Below are 22016 nucleotides of genomic sequence, written 5' to 3'. Positions count from 1 at the left end.
CACTCAGATGCCATGAAAATATTCTTCATTGATCAATAGATGTTAACTGAAGTCTGAACCCCTTAGTGAATAACCTACTTCATTTGATTCTTATGTAGTGCAGTATACGTTCACAGGTCAGCAGTCAGACCCTGCTGCTGGAGGCAAGGTCTAATAGGCTGGCATACCTGAAGCCTTGATCAGGCCTCCAGCTGCCATGGGAATCCATTGGCACCCCATGATCGCATTGCGGGTTGTTGATACATGACACGGGGAGCCCCGTCACCTGCTTACATGCCATAATTGCTAATGGTCATTGCATGTAGGGGGTTAAACAGTCGTGACCACGTGGTCCCTCCACTCCAGGCTGTTAATGCAGGCGCCTGGCTGTCAGTAGGCAGCCAAGCCCTGGCTCTTGCCGACATGGGACTCCTGTGCCAACCTTAGATTAGGCTATGTCTTTACAGCAGCCTAATGTGATGGACCCTTCGTGCCGGCCATATGAACACGTATGTTTAGTCACCAAGGAGTTGAAGGGGTTGCTCAGCCAGGTTCGTCAGTGCTACAAGCTTTGAATGCAGTGGCAGGGCGCATGCTTAACGGCTGCTCCTAGATGCGGGGTATCCAGGGGCTGCGGGTCTCCAGCAGTCGGAGCCCACAGATCTAGCAGATCACCTGTGAAGCCCAGAATACCCTTTAATGACCAGTAAATGCAAAAGGAGGCCTGACGAGCTTCAGGTTACGACCTTCTTGGTCCAACTCCAACTTCCGGGATAGCGGCATCTACACTGTTCTGTAGCTAATGCAGGCGATATCATTTACGTCACTCGGGCTGATTACACTGACGATGGCCGCAGCGGATTGGACCACTCAAGCCCAATTTGCGTAAGGTGTAGGATGTATAAGAAGTTAATTCCCAATTTGATGGGGCATCAGATTTAGAAAGCGATCCTACCAACTGGTAACATGAGGCCAATGGTTTACAAGGGTCAAACCTGGTGACAGGTTCCCTTTAAGGCACAACAGAATTGGGTCCTACGCCGAGGACCAGCGGCGCCCACTGAGAATAATCCATGCCCACCGTTTAATACTGGTTATATCCAGCAGCTGATTGTCAGCAAGGAAAGACAAGGAGATGGACTGGAATGAGCGCTGCAAACTGGAAGCAGAAGCCACGAAAGGCCATATGTGAGGCCTATTCTCACAGGTCAAGATGGCACCAAAACCTCTCGGCATGCAACGGCACAAAGGCAAAAATGGGAAGGAACTGAATGACCAACAGAGTATCGAGGATTGGTGGAGGGAATACAGGGGAACTATATGCCTGCAACCACATACATGGCCCATTGCATGAGGTGGAGCCGGTGGACATGGAGCCTCCATTATGGAGCCAGAAGTGGTTATGGCAAAGAAACAACTAGCCAACAATAAAGCACCGGGCGAGATGGCCGGGCCCAGGCTCGCGGGGGACGAGATGGCCGGGCCCAGGCTCGCGGGGGACGAGATGGCCGGGCCCAGGCTCGCGGGGGACGAGATGGCCGGGCCCAGGCTCGCGGGGGACGAGATGGCCGGGCCCAGGCTCGCGGGGGACGAGATGGCCGGGCCCAGGCTCGCGGGGGACGAGATGGCCGGGCCCAGGCTCGCGGGGGACGAGATGGCCGGGCCCAGGCTCGCGGGGGACGAGATGGCCGGGCCCAGGCTCGCGGGGGACGAGATGGCCGGGCCCAGGCTCGCGGGGGACGAGATGGCCGGGCCCAGGCTCGCGGGGGACGAGATGGCCGGGCCCAGGCTCGCGGGGGACGAGATGGCCGGGCCCAGGCTCGCGGGGGACGAGATGGCCGGGCCCAGGCTCGCGGGGGACGAGATGGCCGGGCCCAGGCTCGCGGGGGACGAGATGGCCGGGCCCAGGCTCGCGGGGGACGAGATGGCCGGGCCCAGGCTCGCGGGGGACGAGATGGCCGGGCCCAGGCTCGCGGGGGACGAGATGGCCGGGCCCAGGCTCGCGGGGGACGAGATGGCCGGGCCCAGGCTCGCGGGGGACGAGATGGCCGGGCCCAGGCTCGCGGGGGACGAGATGGCCGGGCCCAGGCTCGCGGGGGACGAGATGGCCGGGCCCAGGCTCGCGGGGGACGAGATGGCCGGGCCCAGGCTCGCGGGGGACGAGATGGCCGGGCCCAGGCTCGCGGGGGACGAGATGGCCGGGCCCAGGCTCGCGGGGGACGAGATGGCCGGGCTCACAGTTGCTGGAAAAATCTATACTGCATGGACAGATCAGCGGCAAAAGAAGACCCGACCGCCAAAGAACACGATGGCGGATATGGTTGAAGCTGATGCTGGCATGCACAACTGAAAGCAAAACCGAAAACCAAACAACATATCCGCAGCACCATCATTACAGATAATTCATTATGGCGCTCTCAGTACATAAACCTGAGCAACCTCTTTAACCCCTTAGTGACACGGCCCATTTTGGACCTAACGCAACAATTTGAGGGATTTTCATCTGCACTTTTCATAATCCTTAACTTTTTTTCACCCATCAACATGGCCACGTGAGATTTTTTGGGTGGTGAGCTGCAGCTTTTATTGGTACCATTTTCGGGCATGTGGCTTTTTTGATCACTTTTATTGCTCTTTTTTTTTTTTTTTTTTTAAAGGAGGCGAAATGAGCAAAAGCGGCATTTTGGCTTTATTTACATAAATTAATCTAAAAACATTTTTTGTGTGTTCAGTTTGCTGTACTGGTCTCTACGGATGCAATGATTAAAACTTTTTTTTTTTTTTTAAACAAAACGAAGTGCGTAAAAAAAGGGTTTACTATGACAGTTTTTTGTCCCTGTAGGTACAAACCTATGATCACTATGATAATGGAATGCATTACAGCAGTCATGGCAAACCTGGACACTATTGCCTGGCACCCGGCTGGTACGGCAAACGATCAGCCCTCTGTAATTACATAGCAGACGGCCAGTGACGTGACAGAGGGGGCGCTGTCCCTCTGTGAAACCTTTGCATGCTGATCTACATGGATCGCAGTATTTAAGGATTAACAGTGGGGATCGGTGTTCTCAGTGATCGGCTGTTGCAGCAGGAGACCGGCTATAAGCCGGGTCCTGCTGGATGTAAGCTTACGTCTTACGGAGGGAAGGGTTTTTTGTTTTGTTTTATTATAGCCGCCATAGGAAATCTGAACTGGCCGTCATCTGACCGCTTCAGTTTTGCAATATATGGTATTTCTGCACTAATTCTGTTAGGACAGCCCACAGGCACATCTGAAGAGGCAGAAATACACAGCAGCCCCGGGGGCCTTAATAAACCCCTACGCTGCTGTGAAACCTGAACAGCACCTGACGATCTCCTGCGGCGGACCATCCGGGAGACAGCTGTGGTCGGAGGGCTCTCCAATTGTGGTGGTGGCAGGTGGGTATCAGCTGTCAAAAAGATAGCCGGCACCCGCCATGTATGGAGCTCCCAGGCCTGCTCCCTACAAACCCTGCTGCCAGTGGGCAGACGAGAATGCCCTTCAGTGTTAAGGGGTTTCCTTAGCAGTCTAAAAGTATTATCATGGCGGCCAACTAATGCGCCAAGGACAGAAAAAAACTAAACTAAAAATGGTTTTCTTAAGTATTTAATACGCTGCCAGAAAGAAGAGCTCAGTCACCTCCTCCTGCTTGGATGGCGCTTCCTTTTTGCTTTCTTCAATGGCCATCTGAAGTCTCAGGTCGTCTCCTCTCCTGATCCGCTCCTCCTAATCGGAAATGTAGTCGTCATTATCAGAAGATCATTTACAGTCTAAATCAGAAGAGCGAGGGGGACATTGTGGATGAGAGCGATGGCGGTGGAATCAGCTGCTACGACTAGATGAATATTTCATTGCATCATGGTGTTCGGGGGGGGGGGGGGGGGGGGTGGAGGGCGCAGCAATCCAACGGGCAGGAATTATTCATAAGACATCGGGATCTTCTGACGCCAAATCCATATTTTATAGGTACAATCAGAAAGTACCAAAAGGGAAGTAATAATGACTTACTGCAAAGCTCAGAACTTCTGCGTTTGGACTTAAAGAGGCCGTGTCATTGCAAGAATCCCTTTTAGAAAGGAGTATGGCACAGCGATGGGCAAGGTGTGTGCAGCCATGTTTAAGATGGCACTCCTCAACAAAGTACCCCCCAAGACTAGGCTAATGCACCGCTGCCTATTGCAAGGTACAGCATGAGCACCGTGTGGCGGCCGCTAGGAATACGGCATCTTCCCAGTGGGGTAACCTAGGATAGGGGACATCTAGTACATGGCAGCCATTCAAATGAGTGTCGGCCCACAGGCCGGTCTAGAAGCTTCTGATATTTAGTTAAGGGGCCATGTGATAGACGGGTTGTGCGATAACGCCGCTCCAACCAGCGATGCCCGCCGCCATCAGATTCAATAGCTGAAAAGTTTTCATTTTGAGATGCAGCAGCCGTAAGTAGCAGCTGACTAGTAATACTTCAGTACAAGCCATACGGACAAGGGCCTGCGAACAGAGGTAATGCTCAACCCGGCAGCGACCGGATCCTCAGGGCATGTATGAGGTTAAAAGTGCAGAAATGGGTCGGCGTCAGAATTCACCTTCATTTGAGAAACACTTCGGGCCAAACTGGAAATGCAGCTTTGTCTGAACTGCGGGCCGTTCCCTTTAGTCCTCCGCAGCGATCTGGAGATCTGATGGTGATCTGATCACATAAAGGTCAGGTGACAATATGTGACGCACCCTGCAGGCCCGTAACCCGTATAACACACTGCTCAACAAATATAGGAAACACAAATCACACATCGGATCACATTCACAGCGGTCTGCTGGAGGGCCTTGTGTATGCCTCCGGCAGCTCCGGCGGTCCCGACGCTGGAGGGCCTTGTGTAGGCCTCCGGCAGCTCCCGACGCTGGAGGGCCTTGCGTAGGCCTCCGGCGGTCCCGGCGCCATTGTGTAGACATCTGGCAGCTCTGTGGTCCTGATGCTGGAGGGCCTTGTGTAGACCTCCGGCAGCTCTGTGGTCCTGATGCTGGAGGGCCTTGTGTAGGCCTCCGGCAGCTCTGTGGTCCTGATGCTGGAGGGCCTTGTGTAGGCCTCCGGCAGCTCCGGCGGTCCCGACGCTGGAGGGCCTTGTGTAGGCCTCCGGCAGCTCTGTGGTCCTGATGCTGGAGGGCCTTGTGTAGACCTCCGGCAGCTCTGTGGTCCTGATGCTGGAGGGCCTTGTGTAGACCTCCGGCAGCTCTGTGGTCCTGATGCTGGAGGTCAGTCTGTAGGCCTCCGGCAGCTCTTCCGGTCCGGATGCTAGAGGTCAGCCTGTAGACCTCTGGTAATGTACCCTAAGGCGATGTTTAAGCAGGACGGATCCACTGTGGAATGTCCAGTGCACAATCTCTAGCGGTCTTAAATCATAGCTAAATGAATGAGTTTTGGTGATTTTTCATCTACATGGCGTAGAAAATATCCACTGCGTAATTATCCTGCTTTTCCGCTACATAAAAAACGCTCCGCAAACAAATCTGCAGCAGAATATAACTGAGATAATATAGTGGAAACAGAGGAAAAAATAAATAAATAAATAAAATTTAAAAAAAGCGCCATTAGCTGAGAAGAAACTAAGGAACTTCATCTTGTGGATTTCAGGACGGATTATCTTCCCTGCGGAGATCCCGCAGCGCCCCCGATGAGCGCAGCCTACGCGTTCCTGACATTTCTTGAGCAGTGTCTACACTCCGCTGACGGACGCCACGTGATGCAGTAATTAGGCCTGCAGAGCCCAGAAGCGGGCGCCTTAGGGGCGGACGGAGCATTAGGCGCACAGCTGTATTTTCAGTTTTGCCCCGAGTGTCAAATAACGGAATTCTCCTAAATGATGCCTCCTCGTAAGATTGCTGCTCTCACGGGTACAAGGAGTAGAAATGGTTGCAACAGACTGAATTACACAACCCAAAACCCCGGAAGAAGTGATATCAGAAGAATGGCTGACAGCAAGAGGTGGTGAGGAGGAAATAAAAGTGGCAGATGACGGATGAAGCAACTTAAACTGTACATTACCGGTACGAGCACGAAGCAATGGGCACGCGCTTCCTTGCGTAGATTTGCAGATTGCGGCTTTGCAGCTTTTATTTCCATAGTGTTTGGGTAGAATAAATGCCCATTGCTTTGTGCCAGGAAAGACAAACTGATGGTATCTATCAACAACACATGCCAAACAGCTGGAGAGGTGATGGTGGCATCATCTACTTGTTGGCCAAGCAGAAAACTACGTCCTTCAATGTTCTCCAAGAGTTAAAGGGGCTGTCCAGTTGTAAACTACTGATGGCTTGTCATCAATAGTAGATCAGCGGGGGTCCTCCATCCACGAGCCCCACCGACCAGTTGTTTGCTGGACTGATGTTCTTGTGCACAGAGCCGATTTCTACAGGAAGCAGAAAGCTCCATTTCCACTGCCGTGGTCAGGCTTGGTATTGCAGGCATTGGAGTGAACGGGACCTTTGCTGGCAATACTAAACCTGGCCATTACAGTGAGAACGGAGCTGTCTGCTTCCTGCAGGAATCAGTGGCTGGGCAGACATCTGATCAATGGGAACCCAAGGTGACGAAGCCCCATGAACTACTACTGATTTGCCTATCCCGAGGATAGGCCACCAATAGTTTACAATTGGACAACCCCATTAAGTCCAGTGGACTGGGGGGAAATCACGATCATGCACATCATTTACCACAAACACATGAAGAGTCCTGGGACTAGAAAGGAGCACTTTAAGAATTGAACCTGGTTAAATATCCAAACGGCACAAGGAATTGGATATACTCCTAGCTGGGATACTGGCACCGGCCCTTTAAGGCGCTGCTTACCTGCCTCTTGTACCCACGGCATTAGTAGATCATACACTCTTATACTTACCTTCTCATACCAGTTCTCCCAGAATTACGAAACCGAAATTTAAAAGCACAATTTCAAGATGTCAGTAAAATCAATCATTTATAAGAGGTCAGAATGCAACGTTACGGGGAGAAGCGGGAAGAGAGAATGATTGCAGGTAATCACCCTGGAATGGAAATCAGGCATGCACGGAGGTTAGTTCGTCAATAGACCGGAGGAGAAGACACCAACGAATGATTAGAACAGCCCTGCAGCCATATGTAACCCGCGTACATGTCAGAGAGGAGTGCAGGACGAACAGGAGATTGTACTACAGTGTCGCTCCGTGACTTACTAAGCCGGAACGTCTGCGGGACGCGGGGCGATGCTGCGGAGGGGTGAAGCCCGGCTGTGCAAGAACTTCAGTGCTCAATGGCTCCCTTAGCAAACTAACCCCTCTGCCTCTCCCAACATCAGCGCCAGGGGGAAAAGGCTCTGCATGTTTGTGTAGCCAAACTGCGCCACTTTTTTCTTCCATGGGCGGTCTCTGGTATTCATTCCTAGTAAGAAGCAACACCGTACACCGCCTATGCAGAAAGCAGCGCCATCTCTAGATTTATTTATTTTTTTTTAAAGTAAAGCCTATAAACCTGAAGGCAGCCACAGCAGCAACCCGGCGGCAGCCGCAGCAGCAACCCGGCGGCAGCCGCAGCAGCAACCCGGCGGCAGCCGCAGCAGCAACCCGCATAACTAAAGGCTGAATAAGGAACACAACCCATGAGGTGACATGTGCCTCCCGCTCGGGCCCCGGGATCTCTAGTCTTAGGTCTAGTAGCCCTGATCTCGTATAGACGTTACTGACTGATCTCTACTCTAGGTCTCACTGCAAGCAGAGGGAAGCAGAAAGGGTTAGTGCACATTAGTCGCGCTGCACCTTCATCGACTATCGCATGAATCGCAGCAGAGAAAGCAGAAGGAGTCGTCCTGCAAGGGAGCGATTAATTATTAAAATAGCTATTGTCATTGGGATTTGGTACAAAAACTGGTCGGCTCTACCTTGTCATGTTCCTCTTTGCTCAAGCTAAGTGCAAGCTGAAGCTGCAATTCCTCTTCGGACACAGGAGGGGGCTGGGAAAGAGAAACAAAATAAAAGCACACGACACCAGCAAGGTGGGAAAAGGGCAAAATAAAAACACAATGGAATGAAAGCAGATGAAGACAGGCGAGATAAGAGGCCGCGGACGGACATATATACCGCAGCTTCACAGGGCAGAGCGGTTGATTTGGGCTATAAAAACTCCTGGAATCAACTTGCATGAAGCCGAGTATATTGTGGCCCAAAACTAGAACTAAAGAAAGCAAATAAAACGTACAGATGTGTATAAACCATAAAACAAGTCAGCGAATACAGGCACATGCTGGTAATGGGAGATCGGGAGGAAACCGGGAGGGGAGAGGTGCAGAACAGGAGTGGTGGGAGCGCTGCCCTCCTCCGAGCGGGACCGAGGGCGCAAAACCAAAACGGGGCCTATATATGACGACGCGGGGGACTCTGACCTTCCATGGGAGCTACGTGTATGGGAGTCATCGGCAGAAAACCTTCACACAGAAGAAATACAGATTTAATCACAATGATGCTTTCAGCTCCGGCTCGCTGAATGAGGTTAACGAAGCGTGGCGAGAATAAAGAGGTCTGACGAGAACGAGCCAAAACACCATGAATGTATAAAGGCGGTTCAACGGTACTCTGATGCTGATGACCTACCCTGAGTTGCTGCGCGTCCTGGAAAACCCCTTTAATGCATCACATTGTGGCTTGTTATCTGGGGATTTGGCTCGGAGGCCGGACACACGGGCGAAGGTTCTTGTTCTTTTGGTCAATGTCGTCCCAGATAGAGGTTTTTATCTTAGGTTTCAGAATAAAAGTTTTCCTAAACTCTAACTTGCTCGTGTGAAGCCCTTACTAGATGGTCTTAAAATCAGCCCCGATGGCAACCATAAGGCTGATGTGGCCCTCAGCAAGGGGTTTGCCCCCACCCCCCTCTCTTGTTAGAGGTCTGGCAGCCCCACAAATCAGCTGATTGAAGAGGTTGCAGCACTCGGACCCTTCTTTGTTCATCAGGTACAACTCTGAACCTTGTGCAGCTCCTGCGCCGGGTACTACAGCGCAGCTCAATCCCATCCAAAGGAATGAGATCGAGCTGCAACACTCGGCACAGCCACTATCAAGAGTACGGAGCTGCGCCTGTTAAACAATGAAGCGGCGTCTACTGGTGGGGGGACGGGGAATCAGACCCCCACCGATGGGATATTAAAAGGACACCTGTCACTTGTTTTGTGGGTATGAAGCCACCTTCACCAGCAAAACAAAGTCATTTACAACTTTACTGTTAGTTATTTTGGTAAAAGGGTAATTATTTAAAAGAGGGTTTTAACAATTCCGGCGCTGCATGTAAATCCCCGGTGAGCCGGACGACCTCTAGTGTGCCGTGCTCCTCCCATTAATGTCCCTCATTGCTGTTGTCACCCAGGAGGTTTTCCACATCTTCAATGTGGAGATGTAACGCTCGCGCATGCGCCGGGAGCTCCGGGACACGCATGCGCAGTTCATCTGTCCCTTCTCTATTCAGAAGACTCATCTGCACACGTGAGGAGACGGTCCAGTGGGCCCACCAGAGACGGTCCGGCCGGCCCACATGTATTTACATGCAGCGCGGGAAATAGTAAAACCTTTTTAAACCTTTACCAAAGTAACCTGGTAATCCGGCACCACTTATTTTGCGGGTGTAGGTGGTGTGATAAAACTAGTGAGCGCTTCCCTCCAATGGCCTTCGGTAAGGAAAGGCCGTCAGGACCGCAGTCCAGAAAACCCGCGAATGCATCAGATTTAGTCTGTTTTCAATTCAGATGAATTTTAGTAAGATTTCCACACTTCAAAAAGCTCATCAACTCCCTGTGAAGTGAGGCCGGGCTCACACAATGGTAAGCACAAAACGCTGCGCGGCACACATTTACTGCTGTGGGGCCTACTGGTGCGTATGGACTGCGTGTAAACACGGAACTCACATACGCCGCCTGCGCAGTCTTCCTGCTTTCTCTGTTTGAATTTCCCGCTCTGTAGCGGCGCGTATAAACGACGCACTTCTGCAGTGTAATTGTGCATGTACAGCCTTGATTAAGCGCCCAGAGAGAACGATCGACTCTTCAGTGCGTCATACGTGGTAAAGGACAAGATGCTGCGTTCTTCTTTTGTGCGCGCAATGAATATTCGCAAGTGTGAATGGATCAATAGAAGTCACCGTACTTTCACGGACTCCACGCCCCACGTATCTCGCGTCTGCATGGCGGTGAGATTACACTCTGTGAGCCCGGCCTAAAGGAAGAGGGTTTCGAGGCAGTTCTGGTTTGTGTCGAGTTTCCACCGTGCAACAATTTTTTTAAATGTTTTTTTTTTGTTTTTTTTTTTAAATATTGCAAAATGCTTCCACCAGCGTCATACACAACCAACCTGGCACCACTGAGCTAAATGACACCCCGTATCCACAGTACGATTAGTACTAAACACCAAAAGGGCTCCAAAATATTGGTACTGCAGACATTTCCATAATCTCGCCTTGGATAACGGAGGCCGACTGGATACAGAAGATCTTGGTTCTCTGCTGGATGTATACAGTGAGATTTAATAGTGCATTACAATGGACATTAACCCACGAGCCCCCCGGAGGATTTACCTTTGCTCTTACCTGCTCGGCCTCTTCTTTGCTCATGGCCAGAGCGAGCTGGAGCTGGAGCTCTTCCTCGCCGCTGCTCTGGGGCCAGGCCTGCTCGGCCTCCGTTGCTGGGTTCAGTGTTGAGGAGGCAGAAGACGCTGTAAAGAAAGATTTACGGATTACAGGACATGACTCAGTAGTAATGCCATCCATAGCTGATCAGCGGGGGGTCTGCCGCCTGAGACCCCTGCAGATCAGCCGTTCCCCTAGCAACTGCTCTAGTGTATGGAGTGGAAGCAGACCACTCCGGTTCTTTGCAGTTGTCTGGCATGATATCACTTCAACGGGCGTTGTGCCTGCAATACTACCATAGACCACTGCAAAGTGTACGGAGCTGTCCGATTCTGGCTTTGTACATTGACACAGAAGCCAAAAGAATATCTGATTGGCAGGAATCCAGGGCGGCAAACCCTTGGTGAGCAATGTCTGCTGCGGAGTGAGGAAAGGCCATCGCCGGAGATGTAAGCACTCCGCTGAGACAAACGCCGCTCAGTCAATTCAAAAGTCCTCCACAACTCGATAGCTGTTGATTGGTTCTTAGAGCGCTGCTCAGCCAATCAATGCAGCGCTCGATGAACCAATCCCAGCCATCGTATTGCTTCATCAAGCGCTGCATTGATTGGCTGGAAGCGCTGGAGAACCAACCAGAGTCATCGCTTCTTAGAGGCGGGATTTATGAATCCTGGAACCAGGAAAATATTTTCTATCAGCGGCTGAAGACTACAAGCAAGCGCGTCGGAGCTCCAGAGACCTGTGGGAAGACACGGACCGCAGCTGCTAGGTAACTATAAGACATCCCCGAATATTAGACCTAGTGCCTCCTTTGGCACAAAAATTAATGTAACACAGGGTCTCATTTCCAGGGCACCACAGTAGTTGGATTATATGTCGTCGTGTGTAAATGCCCCTGAATTTTTTAGCAATCGCAAAATTGACGAACAGTGAACAATCTGTGTATAAGGACACAACGGTTGTTTGTACGCTTCAGCGACTGTTTAGACAATAGTTGGCCCAAAGCCACCCTTTGTTAGACTGCAACGGCCATCTTGTATGACTGTACACTTGGTCCAGAAACGGCAGATCAGACGGACAGCGGCACAGAAGACCAATGGTAGGTAAAATAATCCCGCCTGGGTCCAAGTTTTTATCCTGGGACTTGAAGGTTGCTTCTAGTTTGCACTTCAGCAAGTTCAGGTGTAGTACTAAAGGGGTTGTCCTCTTGCAAACTACTGATGGCTTGGTGTTACAGACCACGTTTCCACTGAAATTAATGGGAACTTTGCCTGTAATACCAAGCCTGACCACTGCAGTGAGAACAGAGCTGTCTGCTTCCTGCAGAAATCTGCTCGGTCCACAAACACATCGGCCCAGCGAACAGTTGACTGGCAGAGGTTACGGAAGGTAGACTTTAGGCTGGCGAGTTGTCAGTGCAAGATCTGCGTCGATAAATCGCCCGCGGACCTCACATGACACGCTTTCCATAGGCCAACTATGGAAAGTGCAGCCCGACGACCACGAGCGGAGAATCATAGCAATTATCGGCTCGTGGGATTCAAATCGCGGCGTGCTGTGATTTTCCATGGTGAGCCTATTAGATAGGCTCACTGCAGAGACCTGTCGGTTCTCCCCCCTGCTCCGCCTCAGCCGTGGACAGGCAGCCTTAGCCAATATATTACTGATGGCCTATCCTGAGGCTAATTGACCCTCAGCAGTTTACAACTGGACAACCCCTTTAACGAGCTAAACAGAATAGATCTAATTGCGGAATCCTCACATTAATGACCGTTGGCAGGTGCAGGAAGACTGCTGCCATGTGAGAGGCCGATCAATGTTACTTAACTGATCGCCAACCTTATTATATCGCTATGTAGGCTCTGGAATAAGGAGAGGCCAGTCACTAATAACCAGCGATAGCATGTAAATCAGTAACCGGGACCATCACTCCCAGACGCTCTGTAGATCTCCAGCAGGCAGCAAAGAGTTCTGAGATTCCAGGGAGGGTGAAGGTCTTCTGTTAATATTAACTTCATGGGTAAAAGTTTATGGCTCTTCATTTCCAAGAACGATAAAGAACTAATTGTTTTAATGGTGTTGGGGGTTTAAGAGCTTCAAAACTGATGACCGCTTCCCTTTAACTCAATTTAAAAAAAAAAAACTGCATTCCCCATTCCTTCCTCTTGTTTGCACCCGCCTCCTCATTTCAGACTTTTCTCGTGCGGACAGATCCCGCCCAGTAATACATGCTGGATGTGAAGTCCGTGTGTCCAGGATGCGGCTGCCTGCACTAGCTCTTTTGTATCAGCGATGCCCAATTCCTGTACTGATTTTCACTTCTCCCTTGTAGCAGACACTGATGCTATAATCCCCCTTTCTATGTAAAGCTCACAGTGTGTGCATTCCTTCCCATCTACAGTACGCAGTCTGTGATTGATCTGCTCTCCCTGAAGACTTGGATGCTTTCCCTCGCTTTCCATGTTATCTGCTGCTGTGTACAACCTCCATCATCACACATTATCATTTCTAGCACTGAGTAGAGAGGAAAGGGGTGTCGAAAGTAGACAGAGTCAGGAGCAATGTGCTGGCAGATCTATGTGAGAAGCGGATGCACAGCCAGCTACATGAAGGAATTACACAGACTCTACAGAAGCAAAATGGTAAGAATATTTCCTGCCGGTCTAGCACAAATAGTGAAGCCAGTCAGTATGAAACACAATGTCATTGTTAACCACGTGCAAACCAACACATCTGTGCTGAATTGGCCAGAGGATGCTGTGCTCCCTAAGCCTAATTCTGCACCGATTTCACTTCTTACAGCCCAAGAAGGAAGTTCTCTCTTTTGACAGGCTCAACAGTGTGCGATTTCTCCCTTCCTCTGTAAACCCTACAGAGTTTGCATTCTTTCCCATCTACAGTACAGACTGTGATCTGCTCTCCCTGAAGACTTGGATGCTCGCTCTTCTTTTCATGTTCTCATCATCTGTGTACAACCCCCTCACCCCAGCTATCATTTGAACACAGAGAAGAGTGCAGAAAGTCAATAGAGCCAGAAGCAATGTGCTGGCAGATCTATGTCAGAAGCAGATGTGAAGGAATTACAGACTCTGCAGAAGCAAAATGGTAGGAAAATTCCCTGAGGACCTAGTACAAATGATGCCAGTAAGTCTAGCACGAGATATCATTGTTAACCACATGTAAACTAAAGAGTAGCCACCAACACATCTGTGCTAAAGTGACGCGGGGGTGGGTCATAGGATTTGGAAGGGTAGAAGTGAGGTTGCTTTTCTGTATTTCTTTAAAGGAATTTTTTTTTTCTAAATTTGACAACTCTTAAAAAAACCAGGTCATTCTCTGACTCATTGAACGTACGACAAATGTATGACTTCAGCACAGGTTGTCCAGGGGGGACTTAAATCAGTAGCAGCAAGAACCACTTTCAAGTGTACAGTACGTGGGAAGCAAACCCAAGGCTGCAACGTAAGGACAATGAAACAATTATTCATGTACTTAGACCTAATGAGATGCGAGTGGCAGCACCAAATGTTTGCTTTGTGGAAATAGCCATAAGGCATAGCTGAAAATAGCTCAAGGAGGAGATTTTACTGCCATCTGTGCACCATGAGTGATGTACCAAGTCTGAGCTGAAAGGGTTTAGCAACTTATTTATGGGGACAGCCGATAGAAGTCTTGCTTTGGATTGAAACTATGAAAACAATTGAGGGAAAAATAAAAATATATATTTCTAAAAAATATGACCCCTCATGGGCCGCCCACAGCCAAACTCCACAAACTTTGTATGAAGAGGCAAACAAACCTCTAGGTGGCTCCACATAAAATCTGAGGTACAAGTAGGCAAACTATGGGCCCAGCAGTCCAAGACCCCAGGCTACAGATCCTTAATACATCCACGTGTAGGAGGCTTAAGCGTCCGCTTCATCTCATACACCTTTATTAGAGCCCCCACTGGTAGTGTTTTGGACTCTCTTGGCCTTCCGAACCGCAGCAACATGTCATGGTGTAGATTCCACTAGATGATAAAATCCTCCTGCAGGAATTCGGCCCCTGCGGACAGGAAGCTTCATGTAGATTAGATGGAGGTGCTGGCATGTCCTGACCAGCTGACAGGAAGGGGTTGTCCATTTATGCTTCTTGCGCCAAATTATGACCCTCCCATCAATCTGCTGCAACATAAATCTGGAATCCATCTGACCAGAAGATGTATTTCCGCTGCTCAGCAATACAATTTTTATGCTCTTTTGCCCGCTGAATTCTTGCCTTTTTCTTTCACTTAGACACAATGACGCTGGAACCGGTCGCCTGCTGTTATAGCCCATCCGTGCGGAGGAACGGCAAGTTGTGCAATCAGACACGTTAGTTGGAACACCAGCGTTGCGCTCGGCAGTTCCTGACTGTGCAGCGCCTGTTTGTTGGAATGATTCCCAACATCCCCCTCTGACCCCTTTCATTGACAAGCTGTTTCCATCTACAGTTCCCTTTGCTGGATATTTGGGCTTGATGATGCCATTTTTAGTATACTTTTCATAAAACCCTACACGGTAGTCAGAGAAATTCTGTCCCCTGCTAATCCAGCACCGATGACCAGACCTTGTTGTTGGAAGTCGCTCAGACCGCTGGATTTTCCCATGTAATGTGGATTTAAACTAAAACGGATCCACAGAAAAACTTGTCATGTGATTTTATGCTGCACTTTGAGGTCATAGGGATCACTTTGTATTTTCTGGGTCCACCTTCCTCCCTTTTTTGTTGTCCCCATTTTCAGAACAGTGAAGTAGGTGGACACAGGAAACTACAGCCCTGTAAGCCTGACTTCTATACTGGGAAATGTCTTTGAACAAATTATTAAACAGCATGTATGCAAGTACTTGGATGAGAATGGAGTAATTAACCAGAACCAGCATGGGTTTGTAACAAACAAGTCATGCCAGACTAATCTAATTTCATTCTATGACAGAATCACTGACTGGGTTGATTAGAAAAATGCGGTAGATATAGGATATCTTGTGGGATTCCACAAGGCTCTGTCCTGAGCCCAGTGTTGTTCAACATTTTTATAAATTATTTAGAGGAGGGAATTGAGTGGAAACTGATCAAATTTGCAGGCAACACAAAGCTAGAAGGGATAGCTAACACTAGGGAAGAGAGGATTTAAAAAAAAACAAAAAAACAGACAAGCTTAAAAAGTGGGCGGCAACAGACTGAACATGAGTCAACAGTGTGATGCAGCAGAAAAAATGCAGACAGTTCTGGGGTGTATTAAAACAAGCATTGAGTCCAGATCATGGGAGGTAATTATCCCCCTCTACTCTGCCAGAATACTGTGTCCAGTTCTGGGTGCCCCAAATTTAAAAAGACAGACAAATTGGATCAAGTTCAAAGACGACCCACTAGGATGGTGAGCGGTCTGCAAATCATGTCCTATGAGGAACGGTTAAATGATCTGGGAATGTTTAGTTTGTAGAAGAGAAGGCTGAAAGGAGACTTAATAGCTGTCTACAAATATCTGAAGGGCCGTCACAGTGCAGAGGGATCAGCCCTATTCTCATCTGTACAAGGAAAGACTAGAAGCAATGGGATGAAACTGAAAGGGAGGAGACACAGATTAGATATTAGACAGTGAGGGGGATCAATGAGTGGAACAGGTTGCCACGGGAGGTGGGGAGTTCTCCTTCAATGGAAGTGTTCAAACAAAAAGACTGGACAAATATCTCTCTGGGATAATTTAGTGAATCCTGCACTGAGCAGGGGGTTGGCCCCGATGACCCTGGAGGTCCTTTCCAACGCTACCATTCTGGGATTGTATGGCTTCCATACAGGGAAGCGCCAACTGTCACAGGGTCAGTGGCTCTAATAAAGGGGCCAGTGTACAACCCATTTACTATTGGAGCTGCTGTAGCGATAGCCCGCTTTTGTCTTATTAGGGGATACGGACAGGGCTGTTTTGCTGTCATTTAGGTACATACAAGTGATTCACGATAGAGATGTTACGTCACGTCAAAAGAGAAAACGCCAACTATATTGCATTGGCACCTACCTGTAGAGGTTTGTGCTAGCTTCTCCTTCGTCTTCAGTGCGTGTGCCCTTTCTTCCTTCAGCCTTTCGTCGTCCTTCAGTAAGGACACCAACTGCTTTGCCTTCTCTCGGACATTGACGCCTTGGTCTTTCCCGTCTCGATCCACGTACTGGAAGTCTTTCAGTGTCTGTATAGCATATATGTTTTCTTTGCACTGCTGTGCTACCCGCTCCGAGCCCGTTTTAATTAGATACTCCATTAGAGTCATAGCCTGCAAAATTATACATAATATTCAATGTTTTAGAACGATTCTCCAAAAATCAGGTTACATACAGACGCAGGACGCAGCAGGAAAAACGGACGCCAAACGCGCACATGGCCTTCCTTTACTCTCCGGATGCAACTGCTGCAGGACAGTGCTCCTACGACCCCCGGACTGACAACATGGACTGAGCATGTGTGACCACCAGCACTAGACATGAGGTGGACGATCTGGGGGAAATCAAGAGAACACAGGGGGGCGCCGTAATCAGTATATAACAGCACTATCTATATACAGGCATGGTTTTTTAAAGGGTTTAACGTGACTTCCAAGATGAGAGAAGCGGTGACCGGACTCCTGCACCGGATAGGGAGCCACTTAAGGAGGAGAGCATGACTTATTTCTTTTTCTCCAATACATGCTGATAGAGGACCCCCGGTAATGATGCAAATTGAAAATTGAGTAAACACAGGAAGAGCATACACATGATAGGAGCAATGCTAATATTTAAGCATCTACCCTGCAAGCAATACATTTATCATAAATCAGTAGTTCAGATGAAGAAATAAAAAGTGTGTATATATATATATATATATATATATATATATTATATATAGATAGATAGATATACACACACACACACACCCCTATCCACTTTCCTCATAAAACATTCATTCAGAAATACTGCTATAGAGATGCTAACAGCTCACTGAGGAATCAGATTACATGCTGCCCATACAAGACTATAGAGGGAACGAAGGAGGAGCAAAAGGAAATATTGTGTTGCAGTTAATAGTGTATAATGGCTGGCAGCTACTAGAATCATATCTACACTGCTCTAGGTCACCCATGTTGCTGCTGCTACTACTGTGTGAAAACTCGAGAAAAAGGGAACAGGATTTCCTCTATGCATGCAATGTATGAGAGATGACATAGCAGCAGTTTACATCCGCAAAGCTCAGAGAGAGCATAAGAGATCCTGCTCTCCTATGTGTGCAGTGTATGGAGACATCATAGCAGCAGTCTACACCCACCAGCTCAGAGATAGAGAAGAGATCCTGCTCTCCTATGTGTACAGTGTATGGAGACATCATAGCAGCAGTCTACACCCACCAGCTCAGAGATAGAGAAGAGATCCTGCTCTCCTCTGTGTACAGTGTATGGAGACATCATAGCAGCAGTCTACACTCCCCAGCTCAGAGATAGAGACGAGATCCTGCTCTCCCCTGTGTACAGTGTATGGAGTCATCATAGCAGCAGTCTACACCCACCAGCTCAGAGATGGAAGAGGTCCTGCTCTCCTATGTGTACAGTGTATGGAGACATCATAGCAGCAGTCTACACCCACCAGCTCAGAGATAGAGAAGAGATCCTGCTCTCCTATGTGTACAGTGTATGGAGACATCATAGCAGCAGTCTACACCCACCAGCTCAGAGATAGAGAAGAGATCCTGCTCTCCTATGTGTACAGTGTATGGAGTCATCATAGCAGCAGTCTACACCTACCAGCTCAGAGATAGAGAAGAGATACTGCTCTCCTATGTGTGCAGTGTATGGAGACATCATAGCAGCAGTCTACACCCACCAGCTCAGAGATGGAAGAGATCCTGCTCTCCTGTGTGTACAGTGTATGGAGACATCATAGCAGCAGTCTACACCCACCAGCTCAGAGACAGAGAAGAGAACCTGCTCTCCTATGTGTACAGTGTATGGAGACATCATAGCAGCAGTCTACACCCACCAGCTCAGAGATAGAGAAGTGATCCTGCTCTCCTATGTGTACAGTGTATGGAGACATCATAGCAGCAGTCTACACCCACCAGCTCAGAGACAGAGAAGAGAACCTGCTCTCCTATGTGTACAGTGTATGGAGACATCATAGCAGCAGTCTACACCCACCAGCTCAGAGATAGAGAAGTGATCCTGCTCTCCTATGTGTACAGTGTATGGAGACATCATAGCAGCAGTCTACACCCACCAGCTCAGAGATAGAGAAGAGATCCTGCTCTCCTATGTGTACAGTGTATGGGGACATCATAGCAGCAGTCTACACCCACCAGCTCAGAGATAGAGAAGAGATCCTGCTCTCCTATGTGTACAGTGTATGGAGTCATCATAGCAGCGGTCTACACCTACCAGCTGAGGGATGACTGAGAATTAGAGATGCAGTGCAGAGAGAAAAACTGGTGATAAATGCAGGATAGGAGGAGGTGCATCCAACACACTAAGACAGATCACATCCAATGCATGGACTTCACCTCAGCCGGGTGCAGGAACGTATATACGGTACATCTATGGATATCCAGTACATAGTGCGTTGGTGGAACTCTGGTTGCCATATGGTGTTTTTTATATTGCTACACTAAAGCTCTTCCCATAAGGAGCTGATTGTGTGCAGATACTAACTTGTCTACACCAGGGGTCCCCAACTCCAGTCCTCAGGAACCCCCAACAGGTCATGTTTTCAGGATATCCTATGGTAAGACCACCTGCGGCAATGTCTGAGGCACCGACAATAATTACATCACCTGTGCAATACTGAGGAAATCCTGAAAACATGTCCTGTTGGCGGTCCCCGAGGACTGGAGTTGGGGAACTTTGGTCTAAACCATAAATGCAGCATACAAGTCATGTAACGGCCAGATCCAGTGTTAACGCATGTACATGGCAGCTCCTCTGAAGAGTCACCTCAAAGTGCGAGAACCCTTTGATCATGAATGCCCCAATGATCGCTGAGCCTGTGATTGGCTGAGCAGTTATACACACAATGAACATCACATGACCGCCAGAGACTCTCCTGGGACCGGAGCGGTAGTCACTGGGGCTCCTATGCTACACTGGGAGGCAAATATGCCCGATTTCTGTATTTATGTGTCCCTTACATTTTTTTTATTTAGTTCTGGACACCCCCTTTTATGCCTTTCTGATGAGGTTGATTACTGCTTCTCCTTCTGCCGTGTTTTGCTGTTGGGCCAGATTCAGGTTGTCTCCCCCGCGGAGGAGCGCAGGGTCACATTTGAGCGATCTGCAGGAGAGGTTGTGCAGCTCTGCTAATAATTAGCTTCGCTTCTGCTGATTTTACATCACATCTGATATTTTCCCCCAGAGCAGCACTCATAATTCTGCTAGATGGACCCAGAATCAGCGATCACAATGTTGCCAGGTACAACCACAACAACTCAGCAGATTTTCTAGCATTTAGTAGCTTTAATTTGTCTTCCGCTAAACATGACACCTTGCAGAATGTGAACCGCGTGAGCGCCGCGCCGACACGGCATCAGAAGCTATGCATGCATCACTTTGAAATTAAGGAGACCCGGTCACCAACACTGCCAGAAGCCAGACTAAGCCAATGTGGCAGCAGCGCCCATCCAGACACCGCTGGAGCTGAAACTACCTCGACAGGCTTCACTTAAAGGTTTCTCGCTTGGTAAGCAAATGAGCTGAAGAGTCAGATTTTGGCTGCCCCTCTGGTCCAGGCTCACCTCCCAGGTTTGCTGGGCAGTTATGAAAAGGTCTCTTCCCTCTAGACATCTCGCGCCGGCGCTGTGCCCAGGGGATTCCTGCGCTGCTGCATCACTGCTAGCGGGAACAGGCACAGTACGCATGGAAGGTCCCGGAAGTCTCTAGCAGACTTAAGGTCCTTCCAGAACACTAAGGAAGTGCTCTGCTATCGGTGCAGTCACTGCGGGTGCACATGCGCCGGATTTCAAGCGGAGGTATAGGGGGGCGGTATTGGTCACGGTTTGAAGGGTGGGGTTTGGGCGGGCGAAGATGAGCAACTGGAAAATCAAATTCTAATATTGGGAGGGAAATGTATAAACTGGAATACCAGGGTGATGGCGCTCCAAAAAAAGGTAAGAAAACCCTGCGCTGCTCAAGGCGACGCTACACTATGGGAAGGGCAGCGCAAACAGCAGTCATGCTGACGGGCTCCCGTTATATAAGTGGCTCATCTCCAGCTCAGACGAGATTTCTGCAGTCTTTACATTCAGTTTATGCTATTTTTTGACTTTTCTTCACTGTATTCTGCACATTTTCTACATATTCATTAAAGGAGTATTACAGCTCTTCATTTTTAACCCCTTAGTGATGAGCTTATTTTATGGTTGTTATGGCATTGCAAGAGCCAGAACTTGTTGCTATAGCCGCATGAGCAATTATGGATTTCGTTTTTTAAATTATTGTTACGGCTTTCACCCTGAGCAATAAACTAAATATTTTCACTGTCCAGGTAATAACGGGTGCGGTAATACCCAATATGTGCTGCTTTTAAAGATTTTCTTTGGTATTTTATCCATTTGAAGAAGGTTGTGTTTTTTTTTTTTGGTTTTTTTTTAATGCATTTTCTGGACACGAGAGGGATTTTTTTTCCTTTACTTAAACTTTCTTGAACTTTTTTTGAGGCTTTTTTTTTCAGTCCCCCGAGGGGACTTGTAGCAGCAATCGTTCGATTGCTACGAAGGCACATTCTATAGTGCCTTTGACAGAAGCCTATTAGGCTCTGCGGGGGCGGGACCTAATAGGCTGAGGTACATGGCAGCCATGGGAACACATTGGTACATTGAGATGGCACTGCAGGGTGCCGATGGGTGACAGAAAACTAATCACAGCCTATATTGGCAAATATCACAGACCAAAAACTCCCATTAAAGAAAATCTAGGGGATCCTATAAAAAGCCGGCAAATCCACAGTTGTATGCGTCTTCACTGCATTTTTATGTATATTGGCAGAAAACAGGGAAAAAAATTTGGAAAGTGCTGCCAAATGTGCCATTTGGTGAGCCTTAAAAACCATGAATTTGCAAATATACATACATATATACACACACTTCTTCTAGGGGAGGGATGTGACTGACTGAGTGTGTGAGGGGACCTGTCCTTCCAGGTCAGCCTATTACCCCCCAATGTTGACCCTCAAGAAAGCAATAAAAAAAAAAAACAACAAAAACCCCAATGAGGTAGAAGCGAGTTTTCCGCATTTAAAAAAGGGGAAAAAATTTCCTTGCTAACTCCAATCTGGCAATCGGAATAATCCCCGGATCACCGGCCCTTTAAATAAATATATTGGTTTTACTCCCTCTAGGGAAGGGATTGGTTTTACAAC

At 48.8% G+C, this 22016-nt stretch overlaps 1 protein-coding gene across 5 annotated transcripts in view; it reads right to left on the bottom strand.

Annotated features, from left to right (window-relative positions):
- The window catches only part of LOC136631795 (epsin-1-like), a 70474-nt gene that overhangs the window by 19243 nt on the left and 29215 nt on the right, over positions 1-22016 (bottom strand). For 2 of the 5 annotated variants that reach the window (XM_066606155.1, XM_066606159.1), the window contains exons 4-7: positions 16669-16918; positions 10581-10717; positions 7906-7977; positions 3641-3727 (exon numbers count right to left, since the gene is read on the bottom strand). In XM_066606155.1, coding sequence (XP_066462252.1) covers positions 3641-3727; positions 7906-7977; positions 10581-10717; positions 16669-16918 — 546 coding nt within the window. The remainder of the gene's footprint in view (positions 1-3640; positions 3728-7905; positions 7978-10580; positions 10718-16668; positions 16919-22016) is intronic. The other 3 variants (XM_066606158.1, XM_066606160.1, XM_066606156.1) reach the window with 2 other exon arrangements.

The sequence above is a fragment of the Eleutherodactylus coqui genome, chromosome 6 (assembly GCF_035609145.1).
Source record: "Eleutherodactylus coqui strain aEleCoq1 chromosome 6, aEleCoq1.hap1, whole genome shotgun sequence".
NCBI lineage: Eukaryota > Metazoa > Chordata > Amphibia > Anura > Eleutherodactylidae > Eleutherodactylus > Eleutherodactylus coqui.
Note: the sequence above shows the minus strand (reverse complement) of the source record. Positions and strands in the feature narration are given on the sequence as shown.